The sequence below is a fragment of the Propithecus coquereli genome, unplaced genomic scaffold, assembly GCF_000956105.1.
Source record: "Propithecus coquereli isolate 6110/MARCELLA unplaced genomic scaffold, Pcoq_1.0 Scaffold475, whole genome shotgun sequence".
NCBI lineage: Eukaryota > Metazoa > Chordata > Mammalia > Primates > Indriidae > Propithecus > Propithecus coquereli.
In genome coordinates, this window is record NW_012150563.1 from 560477 (window position 1) to 577175 (window position 16699).

At 40.2% G+C, this 16699-nt stretch overlaps 1 protein-coding gene across 1 annotated transcript in view; it reads left to right on the forward strand.

Moving 5' to 3' along the window:
• The window catches only part of MANBA (mannosidase, beta A, lysosomal), a 108721-nt gene that overhangs the window by 18399 nt on the left and 73623 nt on the right, over positions 1 to 16699 (forward strand). Inside the window, exon 5 of the mRNA XM_012655373.1 lies at positions 4149 to 4272. Within this exon, the coding sequence (XP_012510827.1) occupies positions 4149 to 4272 (124 nt within the window). The remainder of the gene's footprint in view (positions 1 to 4148; positions 4273 to 16699) is intronic.

A 16699-nucleotide genomic window follows, 5' to 3' on the forward strand; every position in this document is an offset into this window, starting at 1 on the left:
AGGAGTCTCGAATCTGAATTCTGGCATTATAAACAGGGAGTGACCTTAGGCATGCCTGTCACTTGTGTATGGAGCTAATAATCCCTGTCCTTCCTTCCTGATAGTGTTATGTGAGGATACAGTGAAATAATAATATAACTGTACTTTGAATACTGTACAGTGCTATACAACAATCCAAAAAGCAGAGGGGTGATGTTATCTATTTTGGAGGCTTATCACTGTAATTACAGTTTTCTAAATTTGCAATGAACAAAACGTCTCAGCTTAGCTTCTGTGAGGTCAGTGGAGTAGAGGTGGGAAGTAGGGTGTTAAGAGAAAAACATTACTCTCCTTCCCCAATTCTTTGATTCCTCCACTTTTTCTCCATCTCCACGTAAGTCGCCGCATCCTCTGCTTCCTTCTCTGCCCAGCGTAGATGGTGGGATCCATCACTTCAGCTACGCTCTTAGCCAGTGTTCAACAGCATCCTTCTTGTTTTCCACTTCCGTCTCTGGCTGTTCCTTCTAAATTTCTTTATCCACATCCTCCTTCTCTTGAAAGTTATGTTATTCCGGCCCCTCTCTGTTCTAGCCACTTTTCTGCTCTTATTTTATACCCTCTCCAGGATGTCTCATTTAGTTTCATTTCTTCAAATACTAATCTATTTGCCAGTGATTCCCATTATTGAATCTCAGTCCAACCCCTCATCGATTCCAGACCTTCTGCAGTGCCCAGATGCCTATTTGGCATTATCACTTGCCTGATTCACAGAGACCTAAAGCTCGGAATGTCCAACACGGCATTCGTGATTTGAACCCTGCTCCTGAAATTCCCTCTCTTGCTGAATGGAAGACTATCCACAACCGTCGCTCAAGCCAGAAGCCCAAGAGTTATTCTTGATGCCTCCCTCTCTCTTTTTCCCCTCCTCCAATCCATTACTAAGTCCTCTTGATGCTGTGAATGGAACCTTTTCAATAGCTCTCGAACCACTCCCTGCTCCATTTCTACTGCTGTGTCTTGAGTTCCGTCATTTCTTGCGTGAAATATTGCCCTGGTTGCCTAACTGGCGTCCCTACAACCTCACTGGCCTTCCTCTAATTAATTGTCCACAGAGCAGCTAGCATGGTCTCGTCAGGCAAAAATGATCACAGCCCTCCTTCTGACTCTTCAGCGGCTTCTCATTGCCTTCAGGACAATGTCCCCGGTCCTTCGCTCTGTGCGGCCCACGCTCGCCTCTGCAGTCTTCTCCCGCCTCTTCCCGTTGCTTTCTCTTCATCTCCTGGAAGGTAGCATGTTGTCCTGCACCTCTGGACCTTTGCACATGTCGCTCCAGCTGAAGGGCAAGCTTCTGCTTGCGTTCGCTCTAATCGCAGTGGATAACTGGTACTCACCCTCGGGCCTGCATATAAAAGTCACTCTTTTTCAGGGAAATTTGTCCCAATGCCCACACCTTCCACCCCCAACCTCTGGCTGTATGTTCCCTGCCTATTTTCCCTTGTAAAACTCATGCTTGTAATTATTTTTTCAATGCCTGAATTTCCCGCTCTGCTGGCGTGCATTACAAGCAGAAGGACTGTGTCTATCTTGCATATTGATACACTCCCAGCCTGAAACACAGGAGCGCTGCAGAAGTGCTTCCTGGACCAGTGCAAACTCTCATTTGGAGAGGCTGAGTAAGAGGGATTTGTAGCCTTTGATGGGGAAAATAGTCCATCTTATAGGATGCTGAATATTTTGCTCTCCTCCTTGTCCATATCTCCAGTGAAAGAATTGCGTGTGTGTCTTACAAACTCTCCAGTAAATGTCCCCAAGATGGTTTTCATCCTGAATAGGAGTATCTGATACTTAAGGGGTAAATTTAGACAGATACAGGTGCAGTTCTACAAAGCAGCTTTAGTTTTTGTTTTTCTTTGTAGTGGAAACAAATTTATCTCTATTTTAGATCAATACAGAGCTAAGGAAATTATACTTACATGAGCACAGTTTGGTGAAATCCTCAGGCTGTATTCCCCAAATGCCTCAGTTCAGAAGGATCTCAGTACTTCCTCTGGTGCTTGTTCCTTTTAAAAAGCAGAACCCATAGCCTCACACATTTTAATTAACTGGGTTTTGAAAATATTTTTTTTTCTTTTAAGAAGTGGAAGTGGACCGGGTGTGGTGGCTCATACCTGTAATCCTAGCACTCTGGGAGGCTGAGGCGGGAGGATCACTTGAGGTCAGGAGTTCAAGACCAGCCTGAGCAAGAGCGAGACCCTGGCTCTACTAAAAATAGAAAGAAATTAGCCAGACGTGATGGCACGTGCCTGTAGTCTCAGCTACTTGGGAGACTGAGGAAAGAGGACTGCTTGAGCCCAGGAGTCTGAGGAGCTATGATGATACCGCCGCACTCTAGCCCGGGCAGCAGAGCAAGACTGTGTCTCAAAACAAAACAAAATGTAAAAAAAAAAGAAGTAGAAGTTAGAAAAAAACCTGCTTGAAAGGGATTTAAGTGTATCATTTCCTATTTGTGAATTCGAACCTTTATAATGTAATGTGGACATCTAACGTCATGAAGCGGGAGACGGGTAGCCAGGGAGAATAAGATTTGATAAAAGTTCTGCCTTGGCCACCTGTGTCAGTGTCTAAAGTTTGAACTGAATGTTTTGGCCTCTGTGTTCGGAAACAAGGACTTTTGAATTCGTACTGAAGGATGTAGGGGTTGGCAAGTCTAGCCGGGTTTTTTTTTTAAAGAAACTGTTTATAAAATTTTATCTTTCAATGTTTCCTCATTCTTTATAATTATTACATTTAAATACAATATTCTTTATATATAGTTATTTTTTTATTTCAGCATATTGTGGGGGTACAAATGTTTAGGTTACGTATATTACCCTTGCCCCACCTGAGTCAGAGCTTCAACCATTATATATAGTTGTTACGTTTAAATACAATGGTTAGTTTTAGAGATATTTTGGAAAAGTTTAAAGGGTATTGTGTTGCTTCAGTGTAATATGCTTTTGAAGAATAAATGTACAACTCCTCATAATTAGGTTTTATGTTCTTAGAACATTTCTGCCAGATTTAACTATGTTGCATAGGTTGATATATTAGTTATTGCATTAGTTATTTATTGCTGTGTAACAAATTATGCCAAAACTTATCAGCTTAAAGCAACATTTATTGTGGTAGTTTCTGTAAGTCCGGATTCTGAGCTGCAGCTTAGCTGGGTGCCTCTGGCTCCAGAACGCTCAGCGAGGTGACAGTCACGCTGTCGGCCAGGCCCGCAGTCGTCTCAAGGCTTGACCCAGGCTGCATGTCTGAGATGAGCTCACCTGTGGTGACTGGCAGGCCTCAGATGGGTTTCCACTCTCTCGTGCGGGTTCTCGCCACAGTGCTCCCCGGGACGCAGCAGCAGGCTTCCCCCTTGGCCAGGAGAGGGCGCAAGAGCGTGTCACACCGGAAGGCTTGGTCTTCATAACGTAGTTTACGCAGGAACTCGCTTCTGCTATAGTCTGTGTGGGTTAGAAGTGGTTCACTCGGTCCAACCCATACTCCAGGGGAGGAAATTCCGCAAGGGCGTGAATTCCAGAAGGGAACTGTGGGCCATGTCAGAGGCTGTATGTGGGGTAGGGCATGCACATACGGTTCTGGGCTGACTTGTGGCCCTCCAAAGTCCATATGTTGAAGTCCTAACTCCAGTACCTCAGAATGTGATCATATTTGGAGACAAGGTCTTGAAAGAGGTGATTAAGTTGAAGTGAGGTGGTTAGGTAGACCATATTCCGGTATGACAGGTACCTTTGTAAGAAGACGAAATTCGAACAACCGAGAGAACAGAGAGAGACACCAGGGATGCTTGGGCACAGGGAAAAGCTATGTGAGGACAGAGTGAGGAGGTGGCCGTCAACAAACCCAGTAGAGAGTCCTCAGAAGGAACCAAACCCGCTGACACTCTGATCTTGGACTTCTGGCCTCCAGAACTGTGAGAAAATAACTTTCCATGGTTTAAACCACTCTGTTTGTGGTATTTTGTTATAGCAGCTATAGCAGACTGATTGATATATATATATCTGATATATATATATATATGATATATATATATGTAACATTTTAAAAGAAAATGTTTTTCATAATATTTAAATTTCAAGGTAATCAGAATATAATCTTCTTTTTTCCCCTTGAAATTACAGGAGCAATGTTCCTTTAGTTGGGACTGGGGGCCTGCCTTTCCTACCCAGGGAATCTGGAAAGACGTTAGAATTGAAGCCTACAATGTTTGCCATCTCAACTACTTCACCTTTTCCCCCGTATACGGTAAGCTAAGAGATGCGATTTCTTGGTTTTTTTTTTTTTTAAGTCTCCTCCTTGTCATAAAAGTTGGGTTTATAATTGCAATATATAGATATATTTTCAGAGATTTAGTTTTCTTTACATTTAATTTATGAAAGTGAAAAATAGATACAAACTGATTTGTCATGTAAAGGGACAATATAAAGCAGGTAGGGAGATAGACACCTTTTAGCATATTTTGCAAAGAAAAAAGGAAAAGAAAAGAAAAAGAAAGCAAACAGAGTAGCTCCAAGGATTCTAAGGTAAGTTTTTTCCCTTGAAACAATTGGGTTTGCCAGATTGTACTTCTTTATGCTGCCTCCGCAGTCACTTTTGGTGTCGAATTCTTGGTTTGCTGACATCGTTAGGTGGACTCTCTGTCCCTGCACATTTTCTTCATGACTGGAAGCACTCCTGTGAGGACCCTGACACGCAGGCCTTGTGAAGGGTTGAAAATAAGCTGGAGCTTCCAGATGAAGAATACTGCTTTTTTAGTTGAAAGAACTATTCACTATGAAGAAGCATTGAGATAAAACCTCAGAAATCCCACAGATGTCACTGAATCAGTTAAAAGCTGGTCAAATATTTGTTGAGTTCTTCGCTTAGCGCTGTGTGTGTTTGGTGTGGAAAGGAAACAGGGCAGGTGCACGCGTGCTTTCCCGTGTTGCACACTGTGGGGGGAGGGGAGATGGAAACAATTAGCAAACAAAACAAGGTTGTGTAATATTAATAGTCTTCCAGGATGACAGCCAGAAAATCAGAGATCAGTAAGGATCTGAGAAGTTGGGGAAATCAAGGGTGAAGGTGGAGGCAAGAGAGACCTTAAACAATGCCATACGGCGTTCAGTTCAGTTGCGCGGAGGCCTAACTAGATGAAATCAGTAAGAAAGAATGTGGTGTGTCAGTACAAGAGTTCTGTTATCTTTTTTTTTTTTTGAGACAGAATCTCACTGTGTTGCCCAGGCTAGAGTGCCGTGGCGTCAGCCTAGCTCACAGCAACCTCAAACTCCTGGGCTCAAGCGATCCTCCTGCCTCAGCCTCCCGAGTAGCTGGGACTACAGGCATGCGCCACCATGTCCGGCTAATTTTTTCTATATATTTTTAGTTGTCTTTCTAATTTTAGTAGAGACGGGGTCTCGCTCTTGCTCAGGCTGGTTTCGAACTCCTGAGCTCAAACAATCCGCCCGCCTCGGCCTCCCAGAGAGCTAGGATTACAGGCGTGAGCCACCGCGCCCAGCCAAGAGTTCTGTTATCTTTAGGGCCCTGGTGACCCTAGACTGCTATTCAATTGAGCCAAATCTGTATTTTCTGAAGGTAGAAGACAAAAGCAAGTGAGAGATGGTTGGTAACTGAGGAGGTTGTTTGGTGCTGCTGATATTTTCAAAGGTTAAAAAGATCTAATTCAAATTGCACATGTAACCCGAACTGAAGATTTTTGCTGCTAAAATCAAATAATGGTTCATTCTCCCTTCATCCGCCATCCCCACCCATATGCAATATAATCAGACCTCTTCAGTGGTCTGATTTTGCAAAAAGTTATTTAATGATTTTGAAGCTTAATCAGTGTCTTAGGTGGTTTGCAAAAAGTACTAGAAGTTCCACGTACCCTGACACCTGAAAAAAATTTCAATAGCACTGCTCTAGTTTAATTTGAAACTTCGAATATGAAACTAAACTTCTCTCCCTGAATATGAGTTTATTATGTGGAGTTCAGTTTATTAGTCACTAGTGACCGGGTAAATTTTATATGAATTAAGTCAATTTAAATGATGCTTAAAATTCAATTTAGATTCAGTGTAAACAATTCCCCACATCAACTACATTTTTGAAGGTTTTGCTTTTTTCTTGGTACGTAACATTTGTACATGTTTTGTGGGGTACCTGTGATACTGTGTTACATGCATAGAATATGTAATGGTCAAGTCAGGGTATTTAATATACCCATTACCTCGAGTATTTATTGTTTCTATGTGTTGAGAATATTTCGAGTCCTCTTGTATAGCTATTTTGAAATATGCAACATGTTAACTGTACTTACTCTACTCTGCTATTGAGAGAATGTTAGAACGTTAGAACTTACTCCTTCCAACTAACTGTCTGTTTGTACCCATTAACCAACCTCTCTTCATCCCCTTCTCCCACCCACACACCCGTCCCAATCTCTGGTATCTGTCATTATACTCCGTACCTCCGTGAGATCAATATTTTAGCTACCACATATGAGTGAGAACATGTGAAATTCGTCTTTCTGTGGCAGGCTTATTTCATTTAACACAATGACCTCCAGTTTCATCCACGTTGCTGCAAATAACATGATTTAATTATCTTTATGGCCCCAAAGTATTCTATTGTGTATATATACTGCATTTTCTTTATCCATTTGTCTGTTGATGGACACTTAGATTGATTCCATGTCGTTGCTATTGTGAATAGTGCTACAATAAATGTCCCGACCCACGGGGTAGTCAACGCGGACCCTGGAGGAGGGAGTGGGAATTGGGAGAGGCAGGAGACACAAGAAATGGAGACAAGACAGGAGTCTGATCAAGTCTCGTTTATTGGCAGTAGGGCAGAGGCTTAAGTAAGGCAGAAAGAGTAGCAGTAAAGGGGCGGTGCTTTCCGAGGCTCTGGCTTTCCAGCCAGAGGATTTCTATATAAGGAAACCCTCAGGGGCTTTCAAGGGCTACATAGTTATAATGGGTAAATAGAAACTTACAAGCTTTTCCGCAGGCTTTTGCAAATGCGTGGGCTTGGTAAGCAGCTGCCGGGCCTCATGGCTCCGGACAAATAAACATGGGGTGCAGGTGTCTTTTTCATGCACTGATGCCTCTTCCTTTGGATAAATACCCACTAGTGGGATTGCTGGATCATATGGCAGTCTTGTTTTTAGTTTTCTTGAGAAATCCACACACTGTTTTCCATCGTGGCTGTACTAATTTACATTTCCACCAACGGTGTGTAAGAGTTCCCTTTTCTCAGCATCCTAGCCAGCATTTGTTATTTTTTGTCTTTTTAATAATAGCCGTTCTAGTAGGGTAAGATGATATCTCTTTGTGGTTTTCATTTGCATTTCCCCAATGATTAGTGACGTTGACCATTTTTTCATACACCTATTGGGCATTTGTATGTCTTCTGAGAAATGTCTATGTCCTTTGTTCACTTTTTAATGAGATTATTTGTTTCTTTTCCTGTTGAGTTGTTTGAATTCCTTATATATCCTGGGTATTAGTACCTTGTTGGATGAATAGTTTATGAATATTTTCTTCCATTCAACATATCGTATCTTCGCCGTGTTATTTCTTTTGATTTTCAGAAGTTTTTTAGTTTAATATAGTTTCATTTGTCTATTTTTGTTTTTGTTGCCTGTGCTTTTGAGGTCTTAGCTGTAAAATCTTTGCCTACACCAATGTCCTGAAGTGTTTCCCCTGTGTTTTCTTTTAGCAGTTTTATAGTTTTGGGTCTTATGTTTAAGTCTTTAATCCATCTTGTGTTGATTTTTGTATATAGTTAAAGATCAGTGTCTGGTTTCATTCTTCTGCGTATGGATATCCAATTATCTCAGCATTATTTACTGAAGAGGGTATCTTTTCCACAATGTATATTCTTAATGCCTTTGTCAAAAATAACGTGGTTATAAATACATGAATTTATTTCTGGGTTTTCTGTTCTGTTCCATTGGTCTATGTGTCTGTTTTTATACCAATACCATGCTGTTTTGGTTACTATAGACTTGTAATATATTTTGAAGTTAGGTAGTGTGACACCTCTAGATTTGTTCTTTTTGCCCAGAATTGCTTTGGCTATTTGAGCTCTTTTTTGGTTCTATATGCATTTTAGGATTGTTTTTTCTATTTCTTTGAAAAACGATGGTGATATTTTTATAGGGACTGCATTGAATATGTAGATTGCTTTGCATAATACAGTCATTTTAATGATGTTAATTCTTCCAATCCATGAGTGTGGGATGTCTTTCCATTTGTTTGTCTCCTTTTCAATTTCTTTTATCATAGTTTTGTAGTTTTCATAGCAGAAGTCTTTTACCTCCTTGGTTAAATTTATTCCTAGGTATTTTATTTTTTTGTAGCTATTATAAATGGGATTGCCTCCTTGATTTCTCTCTCAGCTAGTTCATTATTGGTGTCTAGAAATGCTACTGATTTTAGCTGTCAATTTTGTATCCTGCAACTTCATTGAATTTATTTATCAGATCTAAGAGTTTTTTTTGGTGGAGTCTTTAGGTTTTTCTAGATATAAGATCATGTCGTCTACAAAGAGGGACATTTCAACTTCCTCTTTTCCAATTTGGATTTCTTTTATTTCTTTTTCTGGCCTGGTTTCTCTGGCTAGGACTTCCAGCGCTATCTATGCTGAACAGGAGTGGTGAAAGTGGGCATCCTTGTTTTGTTCCAGTTCTTAGAGAAAAGGCCTTCAGCTTTTACCCAATCACTATGAATTGGGTGTGGGTTTATCATATATGGTCTTTATTATGTTGAGCTATGTTTCTTATATACCTAATTTGTTGAAAGTTTTTACTATGAAGTGGTGTTGAATTTTATCAAATGCTTTTTCTGCACCAGTTGAGACAATTGTATGATTTTTGTCCTTTATTCTCTCATGTGATATATCACATTTATTGATTCGTGTATATTGAACTATCCTTGCATCCTTGCATAAATCCCACTTGATTGTGGTGTATTGTCTTTTTGATGTACTGTTGGATTCAGTTTGCTAGTATTTTGTTGAGGATTTTTGTATTTATGTTCATCAGGGATATTGGCCTGTAGTGTTCTTTTTTTGTTGTATCCTGATCTGGTTTTGGTATCAGGGTAATTCTTACATTGTAGAATGAGTTAGGGAGTATTCCCTCCTCTTCAATTTTTTGGAATAGTTTGAGGAGAATTGGTGTTAGTTCCTCTTTGTAAGTTTGGTAAAATTCAGCAGTGAAGCCATCTGGTCCTGGACTTTTCTTTATGGGGAGACTTTATTACTGATTCGATCTCGTTACTCATTATTGGTCTGTTCAGATTTTCTATTTCTTTCTGAATCAATCTTGGTAGGTCTTATGTGTCCAGAAATTTATCCGTTTCCTCTAGGCTTCCAGTTTGTTAGTGTGTAGTTGTTCGTAATAGTCTTTGATGATCTTTTTTATTTCTGTGGTATCAGTTGTAATGTCTTCCTTATCATTTCTGAATTTGTTTATTTGGGTCTTCTCTCTTTTTTTCTTGATTAGTTTAGCTAGTAGTTTATCAATTTTGTTTAGGTTTCCAAAAAATGAAATTTTTGTTTTATTGATCCTTTGTATTGTTTTTTTCAGTCTTCATTTAGTTCTGCTCTGATCTTTATTATTTCTTTTCTTCTACTAATTTTGGGTTTGACTTATTTTTGCTTTTCTAATTTATTGAGGTGCATTGTTAACTTAAAATCTTTCTACTTTTTTGATGTAGGCATTTATTGCTATAAAGTTCCCTGTTAGCACTGCTTTTTCTGTATCCCATGGGTTTTGGTATGTTGTATTTCAATTTTCATTTGTTCCAAGACATTTTTGATTTCTTCCTTGACCCAATGGTCATTCAGGAGTATGTTGTTTAATTTCCACAGTTCCCAAAATTTCTCTTATTATTGATTTGTAGTTTTATTACATTGTGGTATGAAAAGATAATGATATGATTTTGATTTTTTAAAAATTTATTGAAACTTGTTTTGTGTCCTAACATATGGTCTATCCTGGAGAACATTCCATGTGCTGATGAGAAGAATGCATATTATTTAGCTGTTAGATGAAATGTGTAATGTGATTTAGGTCCATTTGGTCTGAAGTGCAGTTTGAATCCAATGTTTCCTTGTTAATTTTCTGTTTAGGTGATCTGTCTAATGCTGAGCATGGGAAGTTGAAGTTCCCAACAATTATTGTGCTGGAGTCTGCCTCTCCATTTATATCTAATAATATTTGCTTTGTATATCTGGATGTTCTGGTGTTGGGTGCATATATGTTTAGAATTGTTATATCCTCTTGCTGAATTGATCTTTTTATATAATTATTTAATTACCTTGTCTCTTTTTATTGTTTCTATAATAACTTAAGGTTTGTCTTATCTGATATAAGTATAGCTACTCCTGCTCATTTTTGGTTTCTATTTGCATAGAATATCTTTTTGCATCCTTTTACTTTCAGTCTCTGTGTCTTTACAGGTGAGATGAGTTTCTTGTAAGCAGCATATAGTAAGGTTATTTCTTTTTCAATCCACTCAGCCAGTATATTTCTTTGAAGTGAGAGGTTTAATCCATTTACATTCTAGGTTATTATTGATATGTAAGGGCGTAATACTACTATTTTATTAGTCAATTTCTGCTTGTTTTGTATATTTTTTCTTCCTTTCTTTCTCTCATTGTTTATCATTGTGGTTTGGTGGTTTTCTGAAGTGATAACATTTGAGTTCTTTCTCTTCCTCATTTGTGTGTTTGCTTTACCAGTGGATTTTATACTTTTGTGTGTTTTCGTGATGGTAGATATTGTCCTTTTACTTTTATGTTTAGGATTCTCTTAAGCATTTCTTACGTCTAGTGGTGATAAATTCCCTCAGCTTTTGCTTCTCTAGGAAAGACTTTATTTGTCCTTATTTATGAAGGTTAACTTTGCTGAGCTTAGTATCCTTGGCTGGCAGCTTTTCCTTTTGGCACTTTATCCCCTTCTCTGCTGGCATGTAAGGTTTCCACTGAGAAATCTGCTGTTGGTCTGATGGGTGCTCCCTTATAAGTGACTAGATGCTTTTCTCTTGCTGTTTTTTGAACTTTCTCTTTGTCTTTGACTTCTGGCAGTTTGACTACAATGTTCTGTGAGAAGATTTTTTTGAATTGTATCTGTTGGTGATCTCTCAGCTTCTTATAACTGGATATCTAAATCTCTTGCTAGACTTGGGAAGTTTTCTGCTATTATTTTGTTAAATAGGGTTTTTTATCCCTTTTGTTTTCAGGGACACTGAAAATTCAAATATTTGGTTGCTTTATGGTGTCCATATGTTCCGTAAGTTTTGATTATTCTCCTTTATTCTTTTCTTTTTCTCTTTGTCAGACTGGGTTACTTCAAAAGACCTGTCTTCACGTTCTGAAATTCTTTTTTCTGCTTGATTTAGTCTATTGTTGAAGCTTTCGAATGTATTTTATATTTCATTCAATGAATTCTTCAGTTCCAGAATTCCTGTTTCTTTTTTTAATGATATCTGTTTGATAAATTTCTCATTCATATCCTGAATTGTTTTTCCAGTTTCTTTGTATTGTGTTTCTGAGTTTCCTTTATATCTCACTGAGCTTCTTTAATATTATTTTGAATTCTTTTTACATTTTTAAAATTTTTAATTATTATGGGTACAGATGAGTTGTATATCTTCATAGGGTACATGTGATGTTTGATATAGACATACAATGTAAATTAATTAAATAAGGGTAATTGGGGTATCCATCACCTCAGGCATTTATCATTTCTTTGTGTTAGGAACATTCCAATTCCACTCTTTAAGTTATCTTAAAATATACCCTAATTCAGAGGTCCCCAACCTTTTTGGCACCAGGGACCGGTTTTGCGGAAGACAGTTTTTCCATGGGCAGGGGCAGAGACAGAGCTCAGGCAGTGATTCAAGCGATGGGGAGCTGCAAAGCTTTTCTGACTCACCTGCTGCTCACTTGCTGCGTGCTCCTCCCTTCCTAAGTTTCATGGAAGACAATTTTTCCACAGACAGGAGGGTGAGGGGGCGGTAGAGTTCTGCAGCCGGGTCCCTAACAGGCTGCAGACCAGTACTGGCCCGCAGACCAGGGGTTGGGGACTGCACCCCTAACTTATTGTTGGTTATAGTCACTTTGTTGTGCTATCAAATATTGTTCATTCTCTCTAAATATCTAACTATATTTTTGCACCCATAAACCATCCTTACTTTATCCTTCCCTCCTTGCTACCCTTCCCAGCCTCTGGTGACCATCATTCTACTTTCTGTCTCTATGAGATCAATTATTTTTAATATTTACATCCCACCTATGAGTGAGATTTCTTATTACTCAGTAACATCCTTTTCTTTCAGATTGAGGAACTCTTTTTAGAGTTTCCTGTAGGACAGGTTTGGTGTTGATGAAATACCTCAGCTTTTGTTTGTCTAGGAATGTCTTTATTTCTCCTTCATATTTGAAGGATATTTTTGTAGGATATAATATTCCAGGGTTAATGTTTTTTTCCTTGAGCACTTTGAATATGTCATGCTACTCTCTCTGGGCCTGCAAGGATTCCATCGAGAAGCCTGCCTGCCAGACGTATTAGAGCTCTTTTATATGTTATTTTTTTCTGTTTTCTAGATTCCTTTAGAACCCTTTCTTTATCTGTGACCTTTGGGAGCTTGATTATTAAATGCCTTTAGGTAGCCTTGTTTGGGTTAAATCTGCTTGGTGTTCTATGACCTCCTTATACCTGAATATTGATGTCCTTCTCTAGATTTGGAAAGTTCTCTGTTATTGTTTCTTTGAGTAAACTTTCTATGCCAATATTTCTCTCTACCTTCTCTTTAAGGCCAGTAACTCAGATTTGCTCTTCTGAGGCTATATTCTAGATCTTGTAGGTATTTATTTTTTTTTATTTATTCTTTTTTCTCTTCTGACTGTGTATTTTCAAATAACCTGCCTTCAAGCTCACTGGTTCTTTGTTCTGCTTGGTCAATTCTGCTGTTAGAGATTCTGATGCATTTCTCAGTTCATCAGTTGAGTTCTTAAGCTCTAGAATTTCTGTTTGATTTTTTTATTTTTTTCAATCTTTTTGTTGCATTTCTCTGATAGGCTTCTGAATTCCTTCTGTGCATTGTCTTGAAGTTAATGAGCTTCTTCAGGACAGCTATTTTGAATTCTTTGTCTGAAAGGTCACCTATCTCCATCACTCCAGGATTGGTCACTGGTACCTTACTTCATTCATTTGGTGAGGTCATGCCTTCTTGGATTGGATGTTTTTGATTCTTATGTTAGTCCATGTCTGAGCATTGAAGAATTAGGTATTTATTTTAATCTTCACAGTCTGGGCTTGTTCAAACTCATCCTTCTTGAGAGGGCTTTCAAAGGGGATTGAGGGTTGTAATCTTAGTCTTTGGTCACTGCAGCCATCTTAGCACTGCAGGTACCCCAAGCCCAGTAATGCTGTGACTCTTGCAGACTCCTTTTGGTAGTGCCTTGGTGGACTTGGGTAAGATATGGGAGAATTCCCTGGCAAAGTCTCTCACTCTCTTCCCTTACTGTCCCTGCTGGGATCCTGGAGTTGAGGGAGGAGTGACGTGGGCACTCCAGAGTGGCCACGGTGCCAGGTTATACCTGAAGCCAGCTGAATCTCACTCAAAGCCATGTTGCCTGGCTACCTCTGATGTTTATTCAAAGCCCAAGGGCCCCTCAGTCAGCAGGCGGTGAATCCTGCCAGGACTGGGTCCTTCCCTTCAGGGCAGCGTGTTTCCTTCTGGCCCAGTGTGAGTCCAGAAATGCTGTCCAGGGACTAAGGCCTGGACTCAGGGACTTTATGAGTCTGCTTGGTACTTTATTTTACTGTGGCTGAGCTGGTACCCAAGTTGCAAAACAAAGTCCTCTGAGCTCCTCCCTTTCCTCAAGTGGAAGAAGACTCCCTGAACTGCACTGCCTGTGGTTGGGCAAGGGGTGACACAGGCACTGGCTTGGCCACAGCTGCTGGTGTCTCATTGGGTCACATGCACCCTAGGTCTACTGGCTTTGAGCCAGCACAGCCACAGAAATTGCCCAAGGACTGCAGCTTTTGTGGCCCAACTGCCTTACAAATTTAGTCCAGGCCCCAGGCTGCTGTTTGTCAGCTGGTGGTAGGGCTAGCCCCAAATCAGGTTTTGGGGTGGAGGATTTCCTTCTGGCAGAGCCTGTCAAAATGCTCCCTCTGTGGGCACTGGCACAATTCTACTCTGGACTGTGTTCCTCCATGCCAGGGAAGCCCTGAGTTTCAGTGAAAAGCCCACAATCACCTCACCCTCCCCCCCTCAGCACACAGCTTCCGTCTCCACTGGGCACGCTGGCGTGGCACTGTTTGGGGATGGAGGAGGGTGTCGCGGGCAACGCAAGATTGTCTTTTCTGCCCTCTTTAGTGCCTCTTTCCTTGATATGATGTTAAAAACAGGTAACGTAATGGCTTACCTGAGTTTCGGTTCTTCTGAAGGTGTTTGCTTGCAGGGATAGCTGTTGAATTTGGTGTTCGTGCGGAGGGACAAATTGCTGGAGGTTTCTATTTGGCCATCTTGCTCTACCCCATCTCTATTTTGAATTCTTTATGTGGGACTTCATGAATTTCTTTTTCATTGGAATCTGTTACTGGAGAATTATTGTATTCCTTTGGAGTTGCCATAATCCTTGCTTGTTCATGTTTCCTATGTCCTTATATTACTATTTGCACATCTGGTATAACAGTTGTTTCTTCCAATTTTTTAAACTTGCTTTTGTAGGGGAGGACTTTTTCCTGGAGACGTATCTGTGGTGTTGGTTGGGTAGCGCACGTTGGCTTTGATTCTGAGCGTTTCCAGTAGTGTAGTCTCCATATGATTTCTTTGGTTGTAAATAGGCTCAGTAGTGTCTGTGAGTGTTTCAGTGGCTTAGGGTACAGTTGCCAGTGGAGGCTGTGGTGAACTCTTCTTGGGGATGGGGACATCAGGTGGACCAGTTTTTAGGCCCCAGTGGTGGCAGCAGCCGGCCAAAGTTCCTTTCGGTGGCAGCAGTTGTAAATAGGTGGCTGGGAAGTGTGCATTTTGGCCCCAGGTGGTGGCTGTAGGTGGGGTAGCCTTTCCCCAGGGTGCTTCTAAATGCATGGCAGCCCTGCTACTGGGGTCACTCCCCATGGCTCATGCATCTGCCTTGGCAGCTGAGCCACCAGTGCTACCTGGCTGCACGAGGGAGATGTCAGTGGTCCCCAGGGCAGGATGTGGTCTGGTGGAGGCTGGGATCTCAAAATGGTGCCTTGCTGTAGCTTCTCAGGACTTGGGAAGCGTGCGGGACCCGGCACGAGCTCCGTCTCTGGAGCAGTGCGGTCATGTGGTCTCTCAGGGCCCGTGAGGGTCCCGGGGCTCTCCTGCGGCCAGGATTGCAGGAGTCCATGGCGGGAAGTGGACCACTGGGTGTCCCTCACTTTGCCTTCATTGGGGGGCTTCTCTAGGCTTCCAGCTGATCTGAGCAGTCTGCCTCACCCCTTCTCCTTCTTTGCCTGAGATGTTTCCTGTCACTTCTCTGTTGAATTCCAGTGTTTTCTCTTAGGTGATCTATTCAAAGTGTGATTTTCTATTCACTGTTTTGGCTCTTCTTTGTGGAGGAGCTGAGTACAGGATGCCTCTATTTGGCCATCTTGAAGCCCCCCTCATTTCTGAAGTGTCATAACTGCAACATACTTTTCTCTGTAACACAATTATAGAGTTTCTCTAAAACAGAGAAAATATGTTTCCTGTTCAGAAGATGTGCTTTGTGCATGTTAAACAGTAATTCTTATATTTCTAATTAATTTTGTAGCTATCAACTTGGTTATTTGATGTAATAAAGAAGATTGAAGCATAAAGTTATGAAAACATTAGAAGAAGAACTACCTTTAGGAGTTTGTTCAGAATTTCTTTTTTTTTCTATTCAGGTTTTATCTGGAAGAAAGCAGTTATCACTGATATCAATAGATATTTAAAAGTTGAAAAATAATAACAGAATAAGATAATGTAGTCTGGATACTTCTAGCATTTATTTGGTATTTACTATGAGGTAGGCACTGTGGCAGTTACTGAAAATAAAAAGAAGATCAGCCCATAGTCAAAACTGGACACATATGATTTTTACTTAAAATCAAATGTATTCATTTTAAAAATTTAAGTGTGAAATGAGGCTGGTCAAAACTAATGCAAGCAGTGGCTATCTATGTTGTACTACAGATGGTTTGTATTTTATTCTTCTATTTAACTGTCTTTTCTAAATTTCTATATTGAGCCTCTGTTATATATTTAGTAAGGGGTAAAAGTAGTTATTAAACATAGTAATCTAGTAATTGCAGCCAATTTAGTATGAAAGTTTAAACTAATTTGTCTATGGGATACTTTCTGCTTTTTCCCTGTTCAGGCTAGAAAGAGGTACTGTAATCTTTTTGCTTTTCTAAATGTTCAATTTATTTCTTAATTAGTGAGTTTACCCTTGAAGATCGAAGAACCAAGGGTAGTTCCCCAACTTGATTGTGTTCAGTATGACAGAAAGAAGGCTGTTAGACTTTTAAAAATTAACTTGAAAGCCAGGTACAGTGGCACACACCTGTAATCCCAGTACTCAGGAGGCTGAGGTGGGAGGATGGCTTAAGCCCAGGAGTTCGAATCCAGCCTGGGCAACACAGCAAGATCCTATCTCTTAAATAAATAAATAAATAAAT